Genomic DNA, 17,099 nt, shown 5'->3' with positions numbered 1-17,099 from the left:
CTCACCCTTCCTTCCTCCTTTCTTCCAAAACTTTCCCAGCACCTCCGTGAACCCCTAATTTCTTCCCTACTTTTTTTTTTCATTTTAGGATTTTCATTAGATTTAAATTTTTATTTTTTTCATAATTATAATTACTGGATCTAAAAAAGAAATGAGAAGATGATAGTGGTGCGATTTTCAAATTTGAAAAAAAATAATTAAAAAATTCTTACGATAGTGATAAAATTAATGGCTATGGTGAGAAGAAATATAAAATATGGGTGTTGGTATCCATTTTTCCGGCGAAAAAGTGGAGGGAGGTGATGGTAGATTTAGAAAAATAATACAATGAAGAAAAATAATGGCTTAAAATGGATTTGAATAAAAATTTCGACCTCCATTGAAGGAGTTTAAGCTTGAAAAAATAATGGGAGATGGTGGTTTGAGAAATGGAGAATAAGAAGAGAAAATAAAATAAAAAATGGCTAAATGAAGCCTTTCACACGCTATTGTGGAGTGTATGACACTTACTTTGCCATGTGAGCAAAAAGTGTTAAAATAATACAGCGGGACCCTACATGAGATGTCTAAAGTGAACATCGCCCACTTAAGGTGTTTAAGTGAAACTTGATGCCAACTTTAAGGAGTCACTGATGGTTTGGCCAAAAAAAAACCTATGTTACTCGAGCATAGAAAGTTCCCCCGGTTAAGCACCGGTTTGATATAGCCACCAGTTTCATACCACATTTTTCTGCCTTTAATTTAAAGGTTCGCTTTTGTTTAAGATCAAATTGAAACTAATATCGGTAATGGGTTATTTGTGTAACTGTTCGATAATGATAATTTGTAATTAAACGGATAAGCGATAAATCAATAATCCATATCTTTAATGATTTAGCATATCTACTGTTATGTTATTTAATTTGTTTTAACTTAATTAAATTTTTCTAAAGATAAACAAATTCATGTTAATAACTTAGCAAGCATAAATAACATAAGTAAATAAATTATTATAATCCGAATTAATATAAATAAACAATAAATAACACATGAAAATATTGTCTGACACTTAATTTCTGTACACCTGGACTAAGTTGTTGGGTTATCTGCGTTTTGGGCCTTAAGCACAATTCCACTGTATATCAAACTATATATAGTGTAAATGGCAACCCGGTGCACTAAAGATCCCGCTATGTGCAGGGTCCGGGGAAGGGCCTGACTACAAGGATCTATTGTACGCAGCATTACCTTGCATTTTTGCTAGAGGCTGTTTCCAAGGCTTGAACCCGTGACCTCCTGGTCACATGACATCAGCTTTACCAGTTACTTCAAGGCTCCCCTACACTGTATATAGTGTATACAATATTATTTCTTTATATATCGAACTGTATACACATTGTATACCACATGTTTGTTCCCTGTATCTGCTGTATATCACTATATATCAGACTATATATTTACTGTATATTAGTGTATACAATATTTTTTTTTGCATATCAGACTGTATAAATACTGTATATCAGTGTATACGATACTGTTTTCCACTTGTATTTCGTGTATATAGCCCAATATCAATATTCAAACTATGAATGTTTAGCTTTCTTTTCATGTATCAACTTTTCAGCAATTTGAGCAAGATGATGGGATACTCAAAACTCAACAATATGCAAGGATGGAGTCCAAAGATGGACTCGAATCGATATCACATGCATCAATATAAAATTACATAAGCATCTACTCATTTTAAGCTAAACCAAATAATATATCATGATATGTTGAGTATCAAATTGATGGCATCTTAGAGGTGACTAACAACATATATTATATGTAGACAAAAAAATGGAAAGAAGAAATATATTCAAGTAACTAAAAGACACAAAATTAATATATACTCTTACTAACTAAAATTTTAAAGAAAGAATTAAATCAATCAGGCCATGAATGTTCTAACTAAATAATAACTTAAGCATATTTTTATTATCTAAATCATGTGGAAAAAAAATTGAAAACATGAAAATCTATATTGTCAAAGAAAACTACCTGAAAAAATAATGAACAAAACTAAGTGTTTTCATGAAATAATTCTATCACATGCTAGTTAATTAGTCCAACACATGCTAACTATAAGAAATTTCTATCATTAATCTAACTATTCTTAATACATACTAAAAAAAAGTACGAATCAACTAAATATAAAATATGAAATAATTAAATAAAATAAAGCTGAGAATTTTTTTATCTCTCTTCGGGCAGAGAGACCGAAGACGACGAGCGGAAGACGACTTCACCACCATCCAAGAGCTTGACGGAACTCCAATCCATAAATAAAAAATTGAAAATTTAGACTCGAACCTTCGTGGGTTCGACGTTGTAAGAACTCCGTCTTTAGCCTAAATTTCGATTTCAATCTCCTATTTTCCTAGAAGGAAAATATAGATTGAAAATTAGAAATTTTCATAACTTTTAGGCTGGGGACAAGAGTCCAAAATCCTAACTAAGTTAAGAAAATTTCTAACTTTGGGTGGCTAAAAGAACATCTTACTTCTTTCTTCTTCTTAATGAGAATATGACCCTTTATATAGGCTCCAAAAACCCCAAAATCTTTTTTCGATGTGGGAGATTGAGATTTTTTTTTTAGAAAAAACTAAAAATTTCAAAACTATAAACTATAATTAAACTAACCTAACTAACATTGTATTTAGTTAAAAATAAAATCTTTTTGAGTTGATTTTCAAATAATCACATAAATAGTAATCAAAGATATAGTTATATAGAAATGTGTACATTATACTAAAATTTATAAAAAGATAAAAATAGTTAGAAATAACATGATAATATTTTTATTTTTATAAAAGCTAATTGTTTCAAAAATGTTCGAAATTCAAAGAAATTCGATAGCTAATTTGCGTTGTGGAGGATCAAAATTGGGTGTCAACATCTTCAAATTTATATTGGCACATCGAATCGATAACATTTAAAACCGAACCGAACCAACCACATCCCTAAGCTAGACCACTAACGATAAGGGTAGATTTTGGATCTAAACTCAAATCACGGCAAATTTGTTATATTTCCTTAATTCATTTACGACAAATAACATGTTTGAACCAAATTCAAAACAACGATAACACTCTACGTTCCTAATTACTTGTCATACTTACTAAAAATAAATAGTTCATGATACTCGTCATTTGTCATATATAGATCATGAAGCATTTTCTGCACCCATTTCTTTTGTCAAGTTCAGCATATCTTCCGGTTAAAATTCCTTCTAGCTATAATGTTTAATGTGTAAAGACTTGTTTCTCTGTGATCTATATGTTATGTATTGTTTGAAAACAGTCACTAATGCTTGGGTAGACTATGTGCATCACATCCCTTGAAATGTACGTGAACGCGGGATGATTTGTGCCTCGAACGTGGGATGTTTTCTCCTCCAAGTTCTTGTTATCTCTTGTGGTCCAAGGAGGTGCTCTTGTATATGTACATTCAGTAGTATTACTATTTAGTATTTGCAATTGTTATTCAGTGTTTATTTTTATATGTCCATGATTCTTTATTGCAATTACAGAAAAGAAAGAAAAAGGCTACTCATTTCACTATTAGTAAAATGTTAGAAGGAGGGAGAGGAATATTTGAACTTAGTTGAAGTGAGCCATGGATATTTACATCTTTAAGGCCAAAGACTTCAACTTGAAGCAGTAAGAGGGGTCTACAACAACAACAAGGTAACATACCCAGTGTAATTCCACGACTGGAGTTTGAAAATGGTAGAGTGTACGCAAACCTTATTTCTACATATCCAATATAATCCCCACGTGTGGGGACACAAACCTTACCCCCAACATACCCAGTGTAATCCCACGAGTGGAGTTTGAAGAGGGTATAGTGTGCGTAGAAACCCTACCTTGGAAGGTAGAGAGGAAGAGGGCTAGGGTCAATGGAAGCAAAAACCAAGAGTTCTTGATTACCTACTAACATGTTCATTTCTTCTTCATCCAAAGTCACCCATGCTTCAATTCCATCAACACACGCACTTGATTCCATAAGTATAATAAGATTCATGAAAAATGAACACTTTGAACTTATAGTACTCACCCATATTGGTTTTCCAAATCCAAAATCAATATCATAGAATCCAAACTTGCACCAACTACTAAAACCATAGTGATTTGCACCTTTTGAGCAAAAATCTCCAATCTCCTTTAGAGACTTTCTCATCAGACTACACCCTTCATCGCTTCGTAGCCTTTTAATATAACAATCATCGATCCTTGATATAGATTTTTTTACTTTATTCACCAAATCAGGCAACTTCATGTCACGTTTCGCGGTATTTTTTGCACTAGATATCCAAATAAGATTTCCAAGAATATTCTCTGGTAAAGCTGGTGCTGCTCTTTTTCTCAAGTTCACTATATGTGTTAGCAAAGAATTACAGCTCTTATTAGAACAATTTTTCTCTTTGGATGCAGCTATTAAACATTTCCATATGAAAGATGAGACAACCTCAACTTTAGTAGGATATTTGATATGTGGACTTGTTGACATTCTTTTAAGGTTGTCTATAGCAGAGTCATTAAAAACAAACCTTTTTGTGACAAAATTTCCTTTCTTGAATATTGAACTCCACATTGTCATAGATGTGTCTCTTAACCACAAATCTTCAGCAGGGAAAAAGTAATTAGCCATTAAATTAGGACATTGGATTAGTCCGGCCCAATTTTTTAGAAATGTACTAAGCCCTGCTCCATCAAGAACCTTATGTGCTATACATAAACCAATTGCAATTCCACCACATTTAAAAACATTCATTTGAATGTTAGTGACACAATCTCCTGCACCTAATTCCTTAAAAGGGGGTTGACAAGGAAGAAATTGACCAATTGATTCGAGGTTTGGTTCGTTTAGGAAATCGATTAGATGGGAATTAACATTGGTTGTAACATAATTAACTCCTTGATCATTGCAATCAATAGAGAGTTCATCTTTAAACCTCCCTGCAAGGGGATAAAAGGATGACAAAGTTTGAGCTAGTGATTTCTTTAACAATGTTGATTTTTCGCAAACGCGAACGTCGTTGAGATTTGGATAAAAGAGTACAATTGGTGCATAAGGAGCTGGAATGAGTTGATCTAAGAGAGAAAGATTGAATTTTTTGAGGTGATTTGGTGTTGGAGATAAAGGTTGGATATTTTCTCTTGAAATAACTTGAACTTTCATCATATTTGGCTTTTGAAAGTTGAACAATTGGAAGAGCTTACAAAGAAGTTTTTTAGGGAGACAAAATAGATGCTACTTAGCATCTTTATTAAACTTTGTCCTATACATAAAGGTTGGAAAAAGGAATCATTAATTATAGAAAACTTTGTCCAATTTTTGAACGATGTATTAATGGACCGGTTGCCAATTTTCAAAAGCAGATTTTCTTTTTTTTAAAAAAAAAACACACCTTTTAAATTTTCAAACAAGAGGTGTATTTTTTCTTCTTCAATCACAAATATTTTCTTTTGAAAACTTTGCACACCTTTTGAAGTTTCAAACAAGAGGTGTATTTTTTCTCCCTCAGGTCTTTTTTTCGATTAAAGAGTCGGACTCCCTGAAAAAATAGCATCTCGTAAGTTGGGCTGAACCCCACACATTTGATGGCAATGTCTATGTAGATTAGTCCAATTTGTGAGTCTTGACTTTTGGGTACGCAAGCAAAATTTTATATCGATACTTGGTAGTCGTTTAGAAAAATAAGTTACGTACTATAATTAAAAGATGTAAGAATATCTTAAACAATCTGAGTACTTTAGAAAAAAATATGTCAACTTTGATTTTGATAGCCATAAATATTCGGATAATGTAGGTGATACACAATCAATCTCCAAATAAACTCATGAGACGTGGTGAAGAACTATGTAGTATTTAGTTGAGGGAGGAAATACTGAGTGTGCAAAAAAAGTTTCATATTGATGGTAATAATTTTTTTTTAATAGTATATTTTTTTTTAAAAAAAATATTAATAATCGTGCGAATTATACTCAACTCCAAACATTCAGAATCAACCAACATGACAAATTGCCGCTGCACCATGAGGAAACTGCAGAATCTGCTTTAGTCTTACTCTCTGGCATTATCGTTACAGTACATTAGACACGACATTTATTAATCTCTTCACTAATTCGTGAGTGATTAAGAAAGATTTGGTGCTTTGATATATATAAATATAGCTTTTGGGGAAAAAATCTATGTTTCTTATGAAATGAAATTATTGTAGATATTTTATTGAATTGGATTTAATTTATATACGTTGGAAACTGATTTTTATCATCGGGGTGGTCCTTCCCCAAACTCTACTAATGCGGTATGTTTTGTGCATCACATTGCTTTTTAAGATGGTAGTCATTTGTCTCGTTAATCCAAGTTTATGAGCACCTTTTAATACTGAACTTGTTATCTATACTATATTAAAAGCACGAAAGTCCTTAATAATGTTGTTTGAACTTTTTGCCCCTTATTAAAAGGCTCCGATTTATACAAAATCGTCTTTTCACTATTTTTTTGAGTAATTATTATTTAATTATTTTCCTAATATTTTAAATTTAAAATTAATTAAAGTTCCAATTTAATCTAAGACAAGAAACCATAATATTTAACACTTCTAAATCAATTAAAATTTTATCTTATATGAGAAATATAATATGTCTAGAATTTATTTATATATGATATATAAATAAATTATTACCAATTATTTGGTTAGTCCATAAAGGACTTTGCGGATCAGCAAAGAATTGTTCCAATTCCAATTGAGAATTGGAGTTAAGTTTGCCCACCGAAATTTCCATGAAGGTTGGATTATGGAATTAAAATTTTAATTTAACTAAATTACTACCTTAACCAAATAAGAATTTTTTTTATAGGTGATACCTATATAAAGGGTGATAAAAATTTTATAATAAGGTTTTGGCTTTTTTAATTTTTACGTTTTCTTTTTATTTTAATTTTGATTCAAGTCGTCTTCTTACCTGCATTATCCTCATCTTTTTTTATTTATTTCTTTTAGTTAATATCTTTGAAGGTTATATATCAATTATACATAATCAACAATTGACAATTGATTGTCCTCTTTTGATAATTTCTTGTGTTTCTCTTTCACATGAAAATTATTTCTGATTAAAAATTTTGACGAAACAAGCATCTTGCCACCGAATGAAATAGTCAAAAAAATCAAAGGTTTATTATTATTATTGTTGTTGTTGTTGTTGTTTTTCTTCTTCTTCTTCTTCTTTTTCTTCTTCTTGTTATTGTTGTTAATCATTGAATGAATATACAAAATTGACATAGTCTAACCTCACTAAATTTGAAGTTGAGAAAAAATGATTTTTTCCGTAAAAATAATAATTTTTTTTTTAATATTTAGAACTTTGATAATTGTTAAAAAATTCTTATTAAATCATTGTTGTATCTTACATAAGTAGGGAGACCAAATTTTTAGGAGTTTAAAATCAATTTTAAACTTTACCTTTTATAAAATTTTGTTAAACAAATTTTTCACATCTTTTTAAAGGAAATAGTACACAATTACATTAGATTCAAGTAATGAAGTAATGCATTGAAAGTTCTTTATTTCTCTTTATAATAAAATATTAGCTACATTATTTTCTTACTTTATAAAATAAGTGATAAGTATTATTACTTATGATAGCTTTGAATTATTATTTGTCATACATTTATTTATTTATCTATCTATATAATAAATTTTCATATAATATTTGAACTATTTTCATGTTTCATCTATCTATCTATTATTATACTTAATGATATAATGTACATATAACAATTCATTATTTTTATATAGATTTATTATTAATTAACGCGATACACACATGCAAAACACGCACACTTGACTAATAGTATTAAAATTATGAATTCAATATATAATATTTGTTTGAACTTTAGTATTTTTTTCGTATATATTTTTATGTTCCAATTAAAAAATTAGATTCTATTGAAGATGTAGCTATTGTACGAGTTATGTAGAATATATTTTTAGGTCCAATGTTGACTTTTTTAATTGATTTCTTTTAAGTTATATTAAGTTATCCGATATTAATTGTGTAGGATCTAATCCTCGACATAAATTTAGAGTCCTTATGTCTCTATTAACATACGTAATGTAGGAACTAAATTATGCCAAATAAGAAATAACTTGTGAGTTCTGAATTGAACTTATGTCTCTAACAACATAAGTCCAGTAGAAATTAAGCGACATAACTTGTTAACTTGTGTTATATTATGATATGAAAATATAAACGTTTGCCTAGCGATTTTTTTCTATGTCAAGCACATTTTCGACTACTTTTCTATTACTTAAAGTGCTGAATAATAACAATTAAAAAACATCAATTTAAATGGCAAAAATTAAATACCACCCCCCCATATATAAAATTAGGGAAACTTACATAGCTATACTACCTCCGTCCCATTTTAGTTGTTATGCTGCGCTTTTCGAAAGTCAACTTGACTAATTTTTAAAGTTAAATTATATTACTTTAACTCAATATTATAAAGTAAAACATTAGATATTTAAAAATTATACGAAAAGTATTATAAGTTACAATTTTTTTCATATCAATATGATAAAAAAATATATCTTAAAATGTTAGTCAAAATTCATATAGTTTGACTTTCAAAAAGGAAATCATGACAACTAAAATGGGACGGAGGGAGTACTATATTAAGAAAATATTTACCATTTATAGCAATAATATTTTTATTTTCAGTAAACACTTATAATATATTTATAATATAGTTTTAATACATATTAAAGAGAATAATTTATAAAATACCTATAATACAATTTTTATTGATGAACAATACATTTATCATACACTTTAATACATTTATAATACATTATGTCATTTTCTTAATAAACAAGCATCATATATATTAAAAACACTTATAATACATTTATATCACATGCATAATTCACTTTTAATATATAGTGTAGATTTATCACAGCTTTACTATGCATTGCTATAAATAATAATAAATAAAAAATATTTCTAAAATTAATAATTATTTATTAAAAAGAAGTGAGTATTTTTCCGGCTGGGTTAAAAGCTCCATATTTTAGTTGATTTCCGCGTCAGAAATTTACTCTTAATTCGAAACCTAGATTTTCCATATTCCCCTTTACTTACAGAGCAATCACGGAAATTAGAGAAGTGTATTCTGTGAGTATTACGAATCTCAGCCTCCAATTTACTGATTTATGTTTCATTTATACTAGATTAGTAGCATTTTTATTGATATGTAGATGTCCTGTTTACTATAATGCTCTGTTGTTTGCTTGTCTTCCTACGCACATCACTTGTTTGATAAAAGTCTCCTTAAAAAAGAAGGGAAAAAGGTTAAATTTACCATTCTACTACATACATGGTGTAGCCTAGTGTTAAAAGGTATGTGGGGTTACACTGGGTATGTTGTTTACTACTCACATGGTGTAGAACAACACAATTAGAAGCAACACCAAGGTGAGAGAACTCTAAAACACTGTACAACAACAACAACAACCCAGTGAAATCCCACAACATGGGGTCTGGGGAGGGTAGAATGTACGCAGACCTTACTCCTACCAAGGTAGGACGGCTGTTTCCTGGAGACCCTCGGCTCAGTAAAAGCATAAATGCATAAAAAATGTTAGATAAGAATAGAAAATTAAAAGCTTTATGAGAAAAACAACAAACAAATAACAAATAGATAACAAATAAATACAAATAAATAAAGACTAATAACAAATAACGATTAAATAAATAATGAAAGCGTCACAGGTAAAATTGAGTAATCAAAGCATAGAAAGTAATAAATAATAACAGAAATAACAGAAATCAGAAGTCAAAGCGCAAGAGATCGTAATTCACTACTACACCTATGAATAGAGAAGAATAACGAGACTATGAACTAGACTTCTACCCTAATGTGGGTCCTCCACACCCTCCTATCTAAAACACTGTAATATCCCCATAATTATAAACAGGAACTCAACTACAACACAATCACAATCACAATATTGAATTTTTATTGTGTATTAATGTTAGTACAGATTAACGATATTAGTAACTAATATCATGTTAAGTTGTTAACTTTTATATGAAAATATCGAAAGACATGGATGACAGCCTCCATTAGTCTAACTTCTTAGTTTATGTTGTGAGGACTCAATCCCTCTTCAGTTAAATGTGGTAATAGCCATCAAAATATTAGTAATATAATATAAACGGTCTAATTAAAGAAGAATATTTTGATGCATTCACCGACAGAGTAATTATTATTGTAGTAATACAAAATTAAGATGTAAATTGTCATCGCACAATCTTACTGTAGTAATACAAAATTATGATGACTAATAAATAGCTTTGGTACCAACAGAATTGCGCTACCCACTCCTAGTCTACGTCCTCATCATGCAGTCTTCCGTTGAACATTGAAAGGGAAAAATTTCTGATGTAGAAGTGTTCTCAATACAAGGAAACTGGGAACTGGGAATTAGGGGAGTCTGTTAGGGTTAAGGGTAATATTGGAAATTTTGTTAACGGATGGGTAGATTTAGCCACATAGTGTAATGGAGGATAGATGTGACTAATATTTGTAAGTAGAAGGGTAAATTTGGCTCTTTCCCCTAAAAAGAATGGTCCATTGATTCTAAGTAAATATGATTCTAGGTCATTTTTTAGTATAAACCATATCTACATATCTATACCTACAGCCAGGTGCGCAATCATGCAGGGAGCGAGTAGGGTCGCACCCTAGAGGGTAAACCAAGTGAAGTGTATGGCAAGGAAAACATACTAACAACTAAATTATAAGTTTATTTATAGGGTTCAACAATTATATTACAATTGAGAGACTCTAATATTTGACTTACTCAATTAAAATTATACAAAAAACTGAATTTGGTTTTTTCAAACTAGTTTTATAATGCAGCTTGATTCAAATTAAGACAAGAATGATAAAGAACATCTAAAAGGGATCCTTTTTAGTAATGTAGATGCCAATATAAGCCATTTAATAGCATGTTAAATATTGGGCAACAGTTTAGCCTTAAAACAAGCAGGTCAAAGATAGTTCACTTTCCTGATAAAATATATCCTTGGACCTTGAGTGATCCATGTAAATAGAATATGTCACTCGTGAGTTACATTCTACTCCAGCAATTTCTAGTGTGTCAATTTAAACTTTTCTCAATAACCTATCTTCTTCACAAATTAAGAATTCCTGACATCTTTATTGTGCAGAAACTATTTTTTTAGGGGTCGTTTGGTTTAAGGACAAGTTATATAGAGATTATAATGCAAGATTAGTAATGCAGAGACATGTTATACCGGACTTGTAGTACATAAACTTATCATCTAGAGAGCCTTAAGTTTTGCTCCAACTGAGAACTGCTTGGTATGCTTGAGCTTTCTTGTGCAGAACCTTTTTGAATTTTCACCTGCTGGAAGGCTGCTGACTTCTTTCATTGAATACTCAAAATACTTTTCTGCACTGAGTTCTCTACTAGTTTTGACTACTCACAGAGGTAGATGTTTTTCTACTTTCTTGATATGATAATGTCCTTGAGGATTATTTTATTTGGGAAAATGATTTGAAAGAGATCTTTAGATGCTTCCTTACAACTCATTATGAGTCTTCTTTTCTTGTATCTGTTCTCTTTTAACAATTCTGAGGAAATGTTCAATATGATTGGATTTATCTGTTTTTATTAGCTTTGTTGATGAAACTTTTCTCTTGATTAAATGAGCTTTTTGTGTCCTATGTATGTAGAAAGCATTCATCCCTTTTATTGGAAAGTATGGCGAGCTGGTCAGAACTTCCATATGAACTACTTGTTATGATAGCAAAGCGTGTTACAGTGATGGAGGATTTCATTAGATTTGGTGTTGTTTGTAAATCATGGAGATGTGCTGGTACCGAAGAAAATTTTGATGTGTTAGCACCTCAAGCTCCATTGCTTATGCTGGCTGCTAATGTGGATGACGATTATTGAAAATTCTACTCTCTTTCCAAGAAGAAAATTTCTTGCAGAGTTTTCCTCCCAGAAGCTAGAGGGAGAATGTGTTTCCAACGCAGGGATGGCTTTTCACTGTGAACTATACAACAGGTACAGGAGAGATGACCTTGTTGCACCCTTTTTCACGTGCCCAAATTCAGCTTCCTCCGCCTACTGGCTTGAGAGATCAGGGATCAGAACGTCTCTTTGTGACCATCAACCATGTTGTATTATCTGCTAGCCCGTCCCTAACATCTGACTATGTTCTGATAATTTGCTATGGTCTCCCTACATACCGTTTGGCTTTTTGGCGACCTGGAGACCTCTGTTGGACCAAAATTCATATTCTTGAAGAGACTGGTGCATTTGTCCATATCCAATTCTTTAATGGACAACTCTATGTCAACCATGGGTGGTGCTGTTAGAATGGATGCGTCCACTGTCACTCAGGAACCAGGTCCCTGAACAGAATAACAATGTAAGGACAAATAATGTACGTAAAGGGCACACAAGATTTTTACGTGGAAACCTCCTTGCTCAGGGGAGAAAAACCACGACCTGTCCCACAGGGTTTAGCAACCAATCTTCACTAAGGTGCAAAAACAAAATTATCTATTACAACCTATTGTAACTAGATACTAACCCTCTCCACCCCTTGGCTTGCAACAACTTTATCACAAGACATTGAGCCTAAGCAATATTTCTATTGCCCACTACCCCAACTAAATCTTAGCTGAAGTAGATCAAGGCTAACTCTAGCAATGACTTGGAAACTAAGCAATACATATATTGCCCACTACACAACCACTCCTAGGTTAATGTAGACTTTTCTAACCACTTCAAAGCTAACTCTAGCAATGAAGTCAAAATGACAAACAAACTGATCAATGTTCCTTTATAGTGTAGGAACTGATCTTACAATAGTTAGCACAAAAGATACAAACTTACAACAAAGCAATAACCTAAAAACTATTCTTCAAAAGAAGCTCAATTAGGTCCCTTGCTGCCTTGAGGAAGTTGTTCTTCCTTGAAATGGCTCTTACTTTGTGTATTGACTTGATTGTAAAAGCTTGGTTGTTTCTTGTCCAAGGATAAGTATTAACGTAGGGACAAAAACAACCTCGTGCATTCTGATTGGCGGAGCAGGTCTGCTATCCTCTGCACAGCAGGCAGTGACAACTTTTATAACTAGTATCCATTATGTTGTTGACATTCTGTTTTTATGCAACTAGGTCCGTCTATCAGGTCCCATGATTTGTTGATACATATAATGAGAATATTCACCTCTGCTGCAACGCCCACCAACCTCTGCAACTTTTACAGCTTTACAGCTGTACTCCACTTTCTTGCCTGGACAAACATTACACATGGGACCAGGTCCCTCTATTAGGTCACATAATGTGTTCAATCATCAAACACAAATGTGAACCTCTGTTGTTGTGCCCACTTACCTCTTCAGCTTTTGCAGCTTTACAGCTAACTTCCACCTTCCTGTCTTGGGTCGACGTTACTTATGGGATCAGATCCCTTTACTAGGTCCCATAATTTGTTAAATCATCAAAACACAAATATAATAGTGCCTAGTCTCAGTTATTGACATCCCAGAGCCTACCAATCCTCAGCATATTGTAAAACCACGAGAGGTTGTTCAGATAGTGGATTTATCGATTGATGCAAGACGGTACTTTCTCATTGAGGTGTCAGGTGAACTCATATTTGTTCAACAATTGATGATTACAAAAAATGTACCAAATGGGTGGAAGACAAATAATTTCGACTATTCAAAATAGATGTAATCAGAGGAGAAGCAAAAGAGATTAAAAGCTTGGGGGACAAAGCAATATTTGTGGGGTGTAATGCATCGATCTCCGTAGACTCTTCTAAGTTAGTAGGAGTGAAGCCTAATCATATCTATTTCACATATGATTGGACGAATATATTTTCCCAAGGAGATGAATGGAGAGAGATAGGGGCTTACAATCTTGAAGATGAAACCTTTTTGTGACAAAATTTGCCTTCTTGAACAATGAACTCCACATTGTCGTAGATGTGTCTCTTAATTTGCCATTAAATTAGGATATTGTACTAATCCAGCCCAATTTTTCAGAAATGTACAAGCCCTGCTCCATCAAGAACCTTATGTGTTATACATACACCAAATTCATAAACATTAATTTGAATGTTTGTCACACATTCCCCTGCAGCTAATTCTTTGAAGATATTGGCCAATCGATTCGAGGTTTGGTTCGTTTAGAAACTCGATTAGATGACAACTAACATTGGTTGTAACATAACCAACTCATTGATCGTTTCAATCAATGTAGAGTTCAGTTTTAAACCTCCCTTCAAGGTGATAAAAGGACGACGAAGTTTCAGCGAGTGATTTCTTTTAAAAGGCTGATTTTTCGTGGACTAACAAGATTTGGATGATAGTACAATTGGTGCTTAAGGATCTGGAATTGGATGATCTAAGAGAAAAAGATTGAATTTATTTTTTGAGATGACTTGGTGTTGGAGATATTTGAGATTTTAATGTTATATTATACTCACTCACTTTTAAATTACACACATTTGTCCAACTCAACAACATTACTGTCACATAAGTTTGGTCAATGATCAGATATGTTTAAAGTATTGTGTTTTAATGAGTTAATGATTCAAAGTTGTGATTAAAATGTCCAATCGACAAATGGAGCAAACAAAAATATTGCGTTTTAATGAATTTAAGAATTCGATTCGCAAAATCGTGAGCACAAGGTTGATCAATTCTTTGTTTTATATCAGACGATTTGTAACCGTCCGATCCTTGAATTTGACCGTTGGAACGCTCCTCCCTACTTTACGGTCAAATTCAAATTCATCTAAAAAAGGACAAAAAATTAACAACAATAAACTATTGCCATACAAGAACGCTCAAAGCACTAAGCCAAGAAAAAACACTATTTTCTTTCTCTTCTTTCACAATTTTCCGCCGCCTCTTAAGTTTCTGTGTTTTCCCCTTTAAGAATTTTGAGTTTTGATTAGGTTTTTATGTCCAAGATGATGATGAGATCAAACCGTAAACCCCCACTTGCTACTAGATCACCTGTTGGCCTTCGGAATCGCCGTGTTCTTCAATCTACTCCAAACTCCATTCGAACCCCACCAGGTATTTGGTGTAATTAGTAGTACTACTGTATTTAGAGCTGGAAAGACAAAATTTTTGAGACCCCTTTTGCTTTTTTTGAGTTTTGTGTGTGTTGGTATGAGGAGAAATGGGTAAAAATTTGAGACCCCTTTTGCTTTTCTTGAGTTTTGTGTGTATGAAGAGAAATGGGTGTTGAGTATTTGTATATTTGTTACTGTATTTAGAGCTGGAGGAAAAATTTGAGAGTCCTTTTGCTTTTTTTGAGTTTTGTGTGTATTTGAATGAAGAGAAATGGGTGTTGACTGTTGAGTTTTGTATGATTAGTACTTTATTTAGAGTTGGAAGATAAAAAATTGAGACCCCTTTTGCTTCTTTTTTTGAGTTTTGTGTGTATTGGAATGAAGAGAAATGGGTACTATTGAGTATTTGTACAATTGGTACTGCATTTAGAGTTGGTAGACAAAAAAGTGAGACCCCCTTTGCCTTTTTTGAGCTTTGTATGTATTGGAATGAAGAGAAATGGGTGTTGAGGGGAAAGAAGAAAAAAAGTTGGTGGCCGAGTTGGGTTGAGCGGGGATCCCATTGAGGTCCTGGGTTCGATATCGCCCCTGGGCTTGTCTAGTGTGGTTTACATTTACTGTGTGGTTTGTGTTATTTGCGAGCTATACACTGGAACGAGGTTTAACCAGAGCGCGGCTGTGGTTCCCTTGTTACCAAAACAAAATGGGTTTTTGAGATTTTTCATGTAGCCGATTTGGGCATAGCTGTTGTTATTGTGTTTTCTTCTCTGGTTTAGATGGATCTATTGGGGACATCTCTTTTGGCTAAAAACATTGAATATAAACAGGGAACAATACTCATATACTTACTACAGTAGTTGGAACTACAACCACAAAATCTAAGACACCCTTTTCTTTCTCAATTTTGATGTTCTCTCTTTACTTAGGCTAAGATCTTATATTGTATGTAGGTTCTTTGGCAAAAACTCAGTTGCCTAGGAGGTCGAGCAGCAGTGTAGAAGAATGGGAACTTCGTCCAGAGTACCGTACCATTTCTTGTGAATTAAGGGCTTTGGCAAAAATGGTGGAGAACAAATTTGGTAACGAGGATGTGAATGCTGCTGATAACTCTGATTCATTGAATTCAAAGAGGAGTCCTTTATTCGAAAGGGGGAGGTTTTATGAAGAGTATTCTGCTAGAAGGAATGAGAGATTGAAGAGGAAGAAGGGCGGTGACACCGGGGATGAGAAGAAACCAGTGTATGATTTGGGAGTTAGAGTTGAATCTTCCAAGAAAAGAGGAGAGCCTAAGAAGTTCCAAAGCGCGAGGAAATCAGTTGTTGCTTCTACGCCAATTGCAGAGAGGAGAGAAACTCCGAGGTATTTCTTGAGAAGCACAGCTAGTAAGGAGAACAAGAAGCCTCCTTTGCCGATCAGCATGGACAAGTCTGTGGGGTTATCAGAGAGGAGAACTGCAGCCAGAAGAGTTGGGAAAATTTGAGTTGGAATGAACTTGATTTTACCTCCTACAGATGCTTGATAACCCCCCCCCCCCCCATAGATTTCTATTGAACAAAAAAACTAATAGTAGTTTGTTGATGGACGTGGATGGCAAATTTACTTAGTTCTGTGGCAAAATATGCAGATTAGGGTGTTTGATGTTTGAAGTACAATGAAGAAGCTATGTAGCTGATAGCTTCAGTTCACTTTCATGGGTGATGGTTATATGAATTTTCTTTTTTGTGCTGCATCTTTAAGTTTATTGTGCATTTTATTCATGCAATCTTCATATTCCAAAACAAAAATTTATCCTGTTTATTTTCAATCAATTTATCTCATAGGTAATATGTCTTATTGATCCAAATTATTTGTTCTACAAAAAGGAAGAAGCCAATGTAACAAGCAAATTGTGTAAACACGAGCAAGTTTAGACAAAAAGAAGGAAAGAAGAACA

General features: G+C 32.7%; 2 protein-coding genes and 1 pseudogene across 2 annotated transcripts; 2 read left to right on the top strand and 1 right to left on the bottom strand.

Annotated features, from left to right (window-relative positions):
* Window positions 1-3,882: 3,882 nt before the first annotated feature.
* LOC129902343 (stemmadenine O-acetyltransferase-like) lies at window positions 3,883-5,205 on the bottom strand. The gene has a single exon (XM_055977562.1). It carries the CDS (start codon window positions 5,203-5,205, stop codon window positions 3,883-3,885), a length of 1,323 nt encoding a protein of 440 aa, XP_055833537.1.
* Window positions 5,206-9,114: 3,909 nt separating this feature from the next.
* Window positions 9,115-14,282, top strand: LOC129902981 (putative F-box protein At1g65770; annotated as a pseudogene).
* Window positions 14,283-14,845: 563 nt separating this feature from the next.
* On the top strand, window positions 14,846-16,974 carry LOC129902891 (uncharacterized). The gene is made up of 2 exons (XM_055978335.1): window positions 14,846-15,167; window positions 16,117-16,974. Exons 1-2 carry the CDS (start codon window positions 15,050-15,052, stop codon window positions 16,644-16,646), a joined length of 648 nt encoding a protein of 215 aa, XP_055834310.1. The 5' UTR covers window positions 14,846-15,049; the 3' UTR covers window positions 16,647-16,974.
* The last annotated feature ends 125 nt before the right edge of the window (window positions 16,975-17,099 follow it).

Source organism: Solanum dulcamara, chromosome 9, assembly GCF_947179165.1.
Source record: "Solanum dulcamara chromosome 9, daSolDulc1.2, whole genome shotgun sequence".
Taxonomy (NCBI): Eukaryota; Viridiplantae; Streptophyta; class Magnoliopsida; order Solanales; family Solanaceae; genus Solanum; species Solanum dulcamara.
The sequence above is the reverse complement of the archived record's forward strand: the minus strand, read 5'-3'. Positions and strand labels throughout refer to the sequence as shown.